The 10,933-nt window shown below is 49.6% G+C and overlaps 1 protein-coding gene across 3 annotated transcripts; it reads left to right on the forward strand.

Moving 5' to 3' along the window:
* Positions 1-401: 401 nt before the first annotated feature.
* TMEM171 (transmembrane protein 171) lies at positions 402-10,719 on the forward strand. Of its 3 annotated transcripts, none has more exons than XM_057541653.1 (4): positions 402-1,324; positions 3,443-4,149; positions 8,085-8,226; positions 10,463-10,719. In XM_057541653.1, the coding sequence occupies exons 2-4, from the start codon at positions 3,510-3,512 to the stop codon at positions 10,656-10,658; spliced, it is 978 nt and encodes a 325-aa protein (XP_057397636.1). In that variant the 5' UTR covers positions 402-1,324; positions 3,443-3,509; the 3' UTR covers positions 10,659-10,719. The 3 variants fall into 3 exon arrangements, with proteins under 3 accessions (XP_057397636.1, XP_007175999.1, XP_028020754.1); XM_007175937.2 differs by having other exon boundaries at positions 402-535; XM_028164953.2 differs by lacking the exon at positions 402-1,324 and having other exon boundaries at positions 2,704-4,149.
* Positions 10,720-10,933: the final 214 nt, after the last annotated feature.

Genomic DNA, 10,933 nt, shown 5'->3' on the forward strand with positions numbered 1-10,933 from the left:
AACCTGCAGAACCCAGGTGGCCACCATTCCCTGTTTGCCTCCCTCTGAGCCCTTCTTTGAGTCTCCTTCTCCCTTCTGTAATCAGCTAAGCCAACTCATTCTTTACTGCAGTGAAAAACGACTGGGAACAACTTGCTGTATCAGGTATGCAAGGTGTTCGCACTTCCAAAAAGTTAAGGCAGTTGGCGTTAACTCATGACTGGGCTGATTTCAGGCAAAGTGGATAGGACTCCAGGGAGAAGTGCCAGGGATGGGAAAGGCCGCAGGGCTCATGGCACTCCCTCTTTGGGCTGAGCTCTTGACTCACCTTTCACAGCGCCCTGACCTCTGATGTGGAAACTGGCACAGTTGATTCCATGTCACGTGTCACGGGGCAGGTTACAAGTACCACGGGGATTAGCAAACCCATCCCAAAACCCCCGGTTCAAGGGCAGAGAAAGGGAACAGTTTAAGTCCGGCAAATCATTAGCGACTGAGAACCGGGAAGGGGGTTCGATGGCAAACCGGGACTGCGACGACCATGACGACCATACGTGTGAGTCTCGGAGCTAGGACCGAATGCCTGTACGCTTCGGGCATGGAGGACCCTTGTCTCACACGCTAATGGAGCGCACGTTTCTGTGACCTGGTGTCTCTATAACCTCTTCGTCGGGGAGCTCGCGGCGAGGGGCTAGCCCCAGTGACCCCAGCCAAGGTCTCCGGAGCGGCAGGAGGGCCACAAGCCCCCGGGTGCACCCGTCCCAAAGGGCGCGGCGGCGGGAACGCGGGGACCCCTGCCTGGGCGGCGGCCTCACCAAAGAGGGGGGCAGGCGCTGCCCTTTCTTCCCCACCCCCGGCCCAAATTCTGGGCTCTCGGCCCGGAAGGGAACCGGCTCCCTTCACGCCGCCCGGACCTCGACCGTCGCCTCGCGAGTTGGGACAGCCAGGAGAACCCCAACTTGCCGCCCCGTGCCCACAGGGCCACGGGCCGAGGAGGAGGAGGAGGCGGAGGAAGGGGGACATTTTCCCGGATTCCTCGCGCGCACGGTCACGGACGCGGAAGCCGCCCGGTCCGCCGCCCCTCGCTCTCCACCCCGGAGCCGGGCGCGCCTCTGGCCCCCGAAGGGCAGCACCCGGTGGCGGCCAGCTCCCGCCAGTCCGCCCTGCTCTGCCCGCGTCGGCACCGCCTCCTCCGTAAACACCGCGCGGCCCGCCCTCTGCGCCGGGACACGCAGGTGGGAGTGTGCGGTGCGCGCCGCCGCCCGGGAGGCCGCGGGTGGAGGCGGGCGCCGGGCTGCCCGCCGACTGCCGGCGCAGGCAGCGCCCTCGCAGGACGGAGCCTCAGGTAAGCGCTCCCGGCTCCGCGCTCCTCTGCACCCCGGGAGCCCGCGCTCTGTGGCCGCGGGGCGGGCGCTGAGCTTTGGGGTCCAGGCTGGGAGCGAGGAGCGGCGCAGCGCGGAGGAGCCGCACTGCACCTGCGCCCGTGGGAGCCGCGCGCCGAGCTCTCCGGGCTGGTGTTGCGCCCCGGCTCTCTAAACCCACCAGGCTCTTTCCCGTAAAGGACTTTGCCTCTCTTTGCGTCAGTACCCAAACACAGAGAGCTTTGGACGTGGTGACACGCTGCTGATTTGGAAATGTCCTTTGGGAAACAGCGTTGGGGAGGCGAATTTGGCTTTGGGGAAATGAAATGTAGGTTGGTATTTGGAAAAGATGCCTCTGAGTCAGTTTGTGAGCGCATCTGTGGGGGGGGGGGGAGAGAACGAACTACCCACGTATTATTTTGGGTGGGGGATTAACACCTATGCCAGGTGCTTAGTCCACGAGTCCATGGAAAGGAAGCTACAGATCCAGTTTTAGGCTTTACTAGTATTGGGGAATTTGCCTTAAGGCAGTTGAAGCCTTGTGACTCACGACAAAGTCAAGGTATCAACCCAAGGTACAATGAATTGATAGGACTTTGTGGCAGAGAGTCACCCCTCATTCATATCTTCAGACCAGCAAAAGATATTACAGGACTCAGAATTTTTTTTAATTTGTGCAATACTTTAAATGTTTGTTTCAGCTTAATTACATCTTCATAAATATAGTTTGTCCAAGTTTAACGCGGAAGCTTGTTTCCCACCTCTATTTCCTTCTTTCTCCAACTTCCTTCTGATTGTATCTTACTTTTTCCTGGAAAAGCACTTCCTAGCATAAGACCGGTTGTTTCCTTTCTTTACCTAACCTGACCCTACTTGGACACGATTTGGGTTTGTCAAGATGGCCTTGGCTTTAGCGACTCAATCTTGAGCTCCTTCATGTGACCATGGATGCAAGTGGCACAAAATATTTTTAAAGTTTTCTTTCCTTGAGCAAGTGAAAATGTTCTTTACACTTGGGTTGTCTTTTTGAGTGCCCCAACTTGAAGGGTCCTGGAAAAATATTCCATTCATTAGAGTAAGACAAGATAACTGGATAATAAAGTCAGGGTGTGTAAGGTAGACAATTCTTTACCCACTGCTTGGGATACCTTTAATATATGAGACCCTTGAAGTACCGGGCTTGGGTGGTCTTATGGAAGGTGCTTTCCCACTTGATTTCATGTATACTCTTCTTTCAAAGTCACGTTCTGTTGCTGTTTAGTGTTTTGTAACTGGTGATTTTATCGGCTGCTTATTTTCAACTGGGTCTAAACCTTTTTGTGGAAGTGGGTGGCACCACGGAAGAGGGTGAGCAAGAGGCCACCTGCCCACCTGGGGGACAAGGTGCTACCAGACCCCCGTGGGTTATCCCAGAACCAAGCAGCCAGGCCACCAGATTTCAGGGCAGCCCCAATGTGTGCCTGTTTGAGAACTCAAGAGTCACATTTTGACAGAATTAACTTAAAATCCACCAAACTCACTGTGTTCCTGAACCGCCTTCCCATTCAGTTGAAACTTGGGTCTCCCATAGGTGTAGCCTTAGGATAAAGCATGGAATGGAAAGTTGCTGCAGTCTAAAATAGGAAATGGAAAGTTAGTTACTGAACGAAAATTTACCGACTTGGAAATACTCATAGCAGCTGTGATGAAATGTGGGATGTTTGTAAATCAGAAACAATCCCTGTGGTTCTTCCTTCACTCACCATTGTTTTTATGTTTTTGTTTTTGTTTTTTTTTTGGCCTGGGGAAGTGAGTCTGTTAAGACTCATAACAGGAAGAGCCACACCCAGTTAATTTTGTTGCATGGGTTTTGATTTTTCAAGATACTCTTAGGTGCATGGTAATTGCATCTGCCCTTCTTGCATATCTTTATAAAATTACATATTCAGGAGTTTCTGAATGCCAGTTCCTCTGACTCACGAACCAGCTCATTGTGCTACAGTGTATCAGTTGCACAAAGTTCTGTTCCCTATGATTTCATCCTAGTGTGATCTGGGAAAAAGAACAGGGCGGGTCAGGAATACCTGCGCCTACTTTAATCTGGTGTTTGGTTATGTCTGCAGAGTTGTTGAAACCATTGAAGGGAAGGAACACATCCCACCCACCTCGGGGAAGTGGCCTCTTCTGGCCATGTCTCCCGCAGCTGCTGCCGAGCCAGATGGGGTCCAGGGAGACAGGCGTGTCACCAAGCTCATTTTCTTCCTTTTTGTCATCGGTGCCATCCTGCTGTGTGTGGGAGTCCTGCTGTCCATCTTTGGGTTCCAGGCATGCCAATACGAAACCCTCCCAGACTGCAGCATGGTGCTGAAGATCGCCGGGCCCGCGTGTGCCGTGATTGGGCTGGGGGCTGTGGTCCTGGCCCGCTCCCGGGCACGACTTCAGAGAAGCGAGGAGCGCCTGCAAGGCAACCAGGGGGCCTCCGACCGAGCCTTCCTCTGCGGGGAGAGCCGCCAGTTTGTCCAGTGTCTCATCTTTGGGTTTCTGTTCCTGACGAGCGGTATGCTCATCAGTGTACTGGGCATTTGGGTCCCCGGGTGCGGCTCAGACTGGGCGCAGGAACCGCTGAATGAGACAGACGCTGCTGACTCAGAGCCCCAGATCTGTGGATTCCTGTCCCTGCAGATCTTGGGACCCTTGATTGTGCTTGTGGGATTGTGTTTCTTCGTGGTTGCCCATGTTAAGAAGAGAAACAACTTGAATGTGGGCCAGGATGCTTCTGAAAGTGAAGAGAGACAGACCCAGAACATGGAGCCCGTCCAGGTCACCGTAGGTGGGTGGCTGTCCTTCCTGTTCTTGTTCACATCACAATGGCTGTAGCATCAAGGCTTCACTGAGCTGCTCCCGGGTCTGGCCTAGATTCCCTTTCTCCTTCTCTCTCTTTGTCCCTGTGTCTCTCTCTCTCTCTCACAAACACACACACATACACGCACGCAGATGCACGCAGACACAGTTCTGCTGCTGTAGTTATCCCCACAAGAATCCTTGAGCACATCATTTCCTCCCAGCAATTCCTTATGATCTAGCACAAGCATTGGGACATTAACTTGTGACCTTCACTAAGGTCACAGAGCAAATAAAGAGGAAAGTGAGAGGCTCCTTGAGGATAGCCTGGGAGCCTTCTAAAACCTAAGGTACCTGCCAAGTGACCCTGTTTCCCCTGTTATTCTCACACCAAACACTTACGGCACTTCTGGTTGTTGGAAACGTGGGTTCTCATCCCTGGTCATCCCTGACTGGCTGTCTTTGGAAGTCCTTCACCTCTCCTGGCCTTACTTTATGTATTTATAAAATGAGCACTGCATTTCTAAGATTCCTGTCAGCATTAATATCTAGGATTCTGAATCTATCACAAGTCCATTGGTCTTCCGTGTTTTGAGGGAGTCTTCTGTACTGTTTTCCGCATCATTCTTCATTTTCTGTAATTTCATCCTTGGCTTCAGGGTCGGAGCAAGGTTTGGAAGCAGTGGCATAGACGAAGATGAAATGTGACAGCACCTGTCGCTTCTTTCCTCCATGGAGTGCCTAGAGAGTCCCTTTGGGTCCCCAGGGATCTGCAGAAGAGCTGGATCACCATTTGCCAGAGTCAGGTCCCCACAGAACCATATCAGTAGCTTTGGCCTCACGTTCACACAGACAAAGAAAACACCCCATCGCTGCTCATTTTTGCAAATCACTATTTTATTTCAGTCTCCCACTCTGAAGCCACAGCCTTAACATGTAAAAGGCTGGGTGGGCAAAGAGGATTACAGAGCAGAAAGTGTGGAAGGAACAGGGAAGGAAGGTGGCGAGTGACATGTTTCTCGCGGGTGGGGCTGTCTGTCGAGCTGGCGGTACTCACTGTGGGGATTCCCTGGGCTGTGGGCCTGGCGTGGTATTGGCCTCAGAAAGGAGGGGCAGATGGATTTACAGGCGATCCTTGTGTTCAGCCAGGGTTGAAGCTCCCAGCTTACTTATTTGTGCGTTTATATAATTATGGTGACAACATCAATATTAGTTATATGTTAATAATAGCTAACAAATATATAGGGCTTATTCTTGGGCCAAATACCCATCTAGGTGTTTTAGCGTGTACTCGTCAAGGGCCTGTTGTGTGAAATTCATACACACCTACAACAATCCACTGAGGCAGATGCTCTTAGTGTCTCCATGTTAAAGATAAAGAAACCAAGGGTCAGGGATCCCAAGTAATTTGCCCAAGGTCACAAACTAGCAAGTGGCAGAGCCAGGATTCTAACCGAGGCCGTGGGCATGCGTATGCTATGGCCCTTGCATAGCGCCCTCCCCAGGCACTTGCGTAATTCTGTTTCTGTAGGCTTCATCCTTCACCAGGTGTCCTGGGTTGTTGTTACATGACGAAAGGGCTCACCCAATATTATAGATGTTCTTAGTTCTTTCTGGGAGCACAGTGGGGTCCAAGTAAATACACTCATGAGACGCTCATGGTCTTCCACTTAGTTGGGAACATTTCAAGGTGTGTCCTTTGGGTTTACTATCAGGGAGTTTTGGGGCCCAGCCTTCTTCCTGGTGGTTGGAATGGGGGGCGGTAGGGAGCAGGGCTTGTGCTGGAGTGACTCCTGGGCGGTTCTGTCCTGATGTTGGCACTGCATAGTTTAAAATCTTTTCCACATAACCTTTTAAGTCCTATCAAACCTGTGAAAATCTGGCACACTGTCTTTCTCTCCTTTGGTATTGTGGAATAGGGTTTGAGTTTTTAGAAATCATGCCTTTTAGCACAATTGTTAAGACTCCAGGCATTGTCTGTCAATGGTCAGTTCTGCCTTATGAGGGAAATTGGGGTGCTAAGAGGCAGTTCTTGGCTAAGTGCCAGAATGCAGCTCTTCCCAGAATGGAAGACAGAAGAGATAAACCAAGGTGCATGATATCTGCATTGTGGGCACACCTAGTGCTGGACCCTGGATGCACAAGCAGGTGTATGGTCAACTCACAGAAGACATCAAGTCTTTCAGGACATAGTGGAAGGGAAACCCCAGGGGCATGGGACTTTCCGGGGAGAGCAAGAGAGCTGGGAGCTGACCTGGCAGAGGGATCGATAAGCCTCAGAGATAACTGGAGACTCTGAGTACTTCCTTGTCTGTGTTTGATAGGTGATCAGCCTGCTTTAGAGGCTTGTTTCCAGATCCTTTGTCCTACAATGTGTAATTAAAGTGAACATTCAGCCTACCTTCCTCTGACCTACCAAGACCTTCTGAAAAAATTAAATGAGAATCCCAAGACAACCACTATGCTTTTTCCAGCTTCGGTTAGCGACGTATATTAAAAGCTTGAACCGCCATCTCCTTGCAGAAGGAGAGATGGAGTTAATGCAGGGCTGAGTTACCTCTGGGGAGGCGACTGAGGCATCAAGGTGGAGAGTGGAACCACTGGCCAGACTGTCAGTTGGGAATGTTTCTTCAGACATGCAAATAGGTGCCACTTGCTGGTGGTTGTGAAGAAAGTCCCTTTGAGGATGTGTTACAGTTGAGAGAGCTTGCTCCGTGCTCAGCACCGTTTTAACCCTGCGTGCAAATCCAGTCCTCCTACCTGTTCTCTGAGGCAGGTACAGTTACAGCCTGCAGTTTACAGATGTGGTGGCCGAGGGAGGCCTAGAGAGGGCACATAACTTGTTCAGGGCCATGCGTGGTGGGAACTGGCAAGTGGAACCCCGGGAGCTTTAGAGAACCCTGCAGCTACCTAGGTGAGCATCAGCTCTGCCACCAGTACAAAGCGTCTCCTCCCTGCAGGGAAGTAAAGTCCTCTTTCCTCTTTCATTCTTCCTGAGCTGTTACTTGGTGCTGCCAGCTTATCAGAGGCCGCCCTCAGACCTCTTTGTAGTGGTGCCCACATGTCTAGGAGGTTCTGGGCAACTCATCTGGTACATTTTGTGTTGGAATCAAGTTAGAGCTTGCATCTGGTCCGCAGTTCTCCTCGCCCAAACACAGGGATGTCTTCTGGAGTGAACAGTACCAACAGAAATGCAAAAAAAACCAAAAAACAAACAAAAAACCCCCTAGCTTTTCTTTGAGTTTGACTTTCTTTTGTAAAGCTTAGAAGAAACGTTGGTAGATAAAAAAAACTCTTCAAGTGCATAAACCACAAGTATGGAAATAGGGATGATGGGCTGTATTGTGGCTGTATGGTCATTTGTTCAGAGGTTGAAACTGCATTTGAGGAACGGAGGCACTTTATCCAACAGCTAACTTTTGAAGAATTAAAATTGTAAGTAGAAAACGAGAAAAGCTTCGTAGCAGCAGACATCCCAGGGGAGGTAAGGAACATTGTTAGCAAATGCTTCACAGAAATGCTTTAGCTCAGACTTGCTATGAAATATAGGCCCACTATTTTTTTTTTTAATGTGGCAAAATAGACATAACATACAATTTACCAGTTGAATCATTTTAAAGTGTGGAGTGGTATTGAGTACATTCACCATGTTTTACAGCCACCACCATGATCAATTCCCGGAAGTTTTTCATTATCCTGAACAGAAACCCTGCCTGCATTAAACACTAAGTCCAGTCGCCCTAGCCTCCAGCCCCTGGCAACCTCTGCTCTCCGTCTCTGTAAATTGGATAGGCTCACTTTTAAATTCTGGTGTTTTGACCTTTTCTATAGATGGGCCAAATATATAATTAATTTCTTTGGCTCTTGCTCATTTGCTTGCATTTATTACTCATCTATCGTCAATGAAATGTTGTGTTTCCTTAGGTGATGCCGTGATCATATTTCCACCCCCTCCACCACCTTACTTTCCTGAGTCTTCAGTTTCTGCAGCTACTCGGAGTCCTGGGGCTGACAGTTTGCTCCCAGATGAAAATCCACCTTCATATTACAGTCTTTTTAACTATAGGTAAGACTTTCCGTTTGAACGTCAAGAGTGGGAAAGTTTAACCTTTTCAGGCCTATGTCTACATTCAGGCCAAATCAGCTTTAAGGCTATGGTAAAGGTGTAGCCATCCAAATATGAGTATCTTTTTGGCTGACATTATGCCAGAATTATTGCCTTAATATTCCTAGGACTTTTCAGGAAACTTTGGGCAGCACATAAGTTTAAAATTATAGAAGTGGTTATGCCGGGTTAATATGCAGCTTTCTCCAGGCATCTTTATGTGGTCCTAGCAGGGCTTATCCTCAGAATGCTGCACAAACCCATCAGCCGTCCCGAGCGCTGGAGCAGAACCCAGGAGGCCCCTGCTAAGTTAGGCTTTGCTGCTTTAGATTGTGGGAGGGGTGAGGGTCCCAGGGGACCTCCAGCAGGTACAGAGCATTTCAGTATCTAATGGAGGTACTTGAGTGGCCGGCTAAAATCAACCTGCACCCTGACTTGACCACGCCAGGCTTCTCCCCTCAATGTTAAGTTGTTCCCTGGGCCTCAGAGCCTTCTCAGATTGACCGACGAGAACTATGAGACTCCCATCCCCAGCCCCCATGCTTTCCACATGCCACAAATTTGGAGGCGTACCTGGGGTCAGATTAAACAGTGTAAACATAAGTGTTTTTCCTTGAGGCAGAGGGATGCCATTGAAGGCTGTGGAGTCATGGCAACAGGGTCCGAGCAGTGGTTAGCACAGCTCGTGATGGGGAAAGGCTGGGGGTGACCAGACCAGTGGGAAGCCTACTCTCATGGACAGGCTGAAGGTGACAGGAGCCTGGGACTAGGGTGGTCAGAAAGGGAGGAGCGTGTGAGGATGTCTGCTGTGGAGGACGACAGGGATGAAGAACAGAGATCATGATGTCAAGGGTGAGTGACAGGGACAGGGAATGTCCCTGACTGAGGAAGACAGAGACAGGGCTTGTGTAAGTGGGAGAAGGTGGTGAGCTGGCTTGCAGTAGAGGGAGAGCGAGGTGTGGGCCTTTGAGGTAGACCGGATGGGCCAGGTCTTGGGAGAGAGATGGGGTACTGGAGGTGAAATGGCAAAGAGGTTGCTGAAACCAAGAGGGCAAGGCCTCAGAGACCTGTGGAGAATGCACGGGCGGGGAAAGCGTGAAAGGAAGGAGTTCTGGGAAGCATCAGGGACGAGCAGGGCTGGAAAAGGCTCCGTACCTTCCCAAATGGGAAACCAGGGCGTAGGAAGTGAAGGCAGGATCACTGGAAAATCTCACAGGGCAAAGCAGGACTCAGTGAAAAGTGACTTTTGAGACACTGAGACACGTGCATTTTTGAAAGCAGTGAGAAGCAGGACCTGAGAGATGTCATGAGTGTGCTAGGGACAGGGGCTGCCATACCTGGTCATTCATGTTTCACGGCACATGTTCTTGTACTTCAAACCGGATGATGAGCTGGAGATCTGACCAGGGATGAATGCAGGAGTTCCCCTGTGTGGGTGAAAGGGAGGTTAGGTTCTGGATATTTGTAGAATTCTCGTAGTGAATTTTTGTATTCTTTTCTCCAATGATGAACTTCCCAGAGCCCTAAAATAAATGTCTATTTCTACTGCTGCTAAAAACTACTCCTACTGCTGTTGCTATGCCAGAGTCTGCCTTTTCTTACATTACCTCAGGTCATTCTCATAGTTACTTAGAAGGTAGGCACTGTCATCATCCCCATTTTACAGATGAGGAAACTGAGGCTTAGAGAGGTTAAGTAACTTGCCTGAGATCAGACAGCTAGAAAGCAGCAGAGTGGAAATTCAGATGCAGGTCTGCCCTTTGCTAGACCCCACTCCATTAACCAGTACATCTTCCTGCCTTCCTTCAAGTTTTTGGCTTAATGATTTAATTTTCTCTTTGCATAAGTTTGTCTACCTTCCATTAGCTGTCTCAGAAGATGAAATAGCAGAGAAGAGTAACTGTGTGTGTGCATGTTCTTTTCGGAAGGCATCTGTGTGTTTGTACTCTACGTCTTTTCAGTGACAAGGGAAATGACAACAGGAGTGAGAGTCTTAAAGTAACCATGAGCTCTAAGGACAGGAAGGGGTAAGAAATCAAAACATATCTATGCAGAATAGAATATGGAAGAAATTACTCTGGAGACCCTTGCAAATGTTTCCAAATGCATCTAATTAAACATGTGAAAAGAACCTGGTAGTTAAGGCATGTGACTCAGTGCCTCTGCTCCCTTTCATGTTCTCTCTCCTTCTTCATAGGATCCCAACTCCTGAGGGCCAAGGCGCAGCCTCTGAGAGAGACTGTGAATCTATATATACTATTTCTGGGACTGCTTCATCCTCCGAGACCTCACACACTCCCTATCTCTCATCCGATTTGCCTCCCAGATACGAAGAAAAAGAAACTGCTGCCTCCACCTCCTTGTCTCCATCTTCTGAGCCTTCCCCACCATGAGCCATGGACTCCAGTTCAATTTTTTATAGAATCAATCGCTATTTAATTTGTTTTTCTAATAAAAAATACAACAGAATCGGCTATGTCCTGACTTCCTGGTGTAGTATCAACATCAATAACAAACCTTCCAGATTAAGCTGTCAATGCCTCAGACCACAGGAGAGTCAGAGTGCCTCTGGCTGGGAATCTCAGATGCTTCTCTCATTGATGCCTCCTACTCTGGGAGGTGGGGGGATCCTTCGTGTTGCTGGATGAAAAAGCAGAGGCTCAGAAAG

This window comes from Balaenoptera acutorostrata, chromosome 2 (assembly GCF_949987535.1).
Source record: "Balaenoptera acutorostrata chromosome 2, mBalAcu1.1, whole genome shotgun sequence".
Taxonomy (NCBI): Eukaryota; Metazoa; Chordata; class Mammalia; order Artiodactyla; family Balaenopteridae; genus Balaenoptera; species Balaenoptera acutorostrata.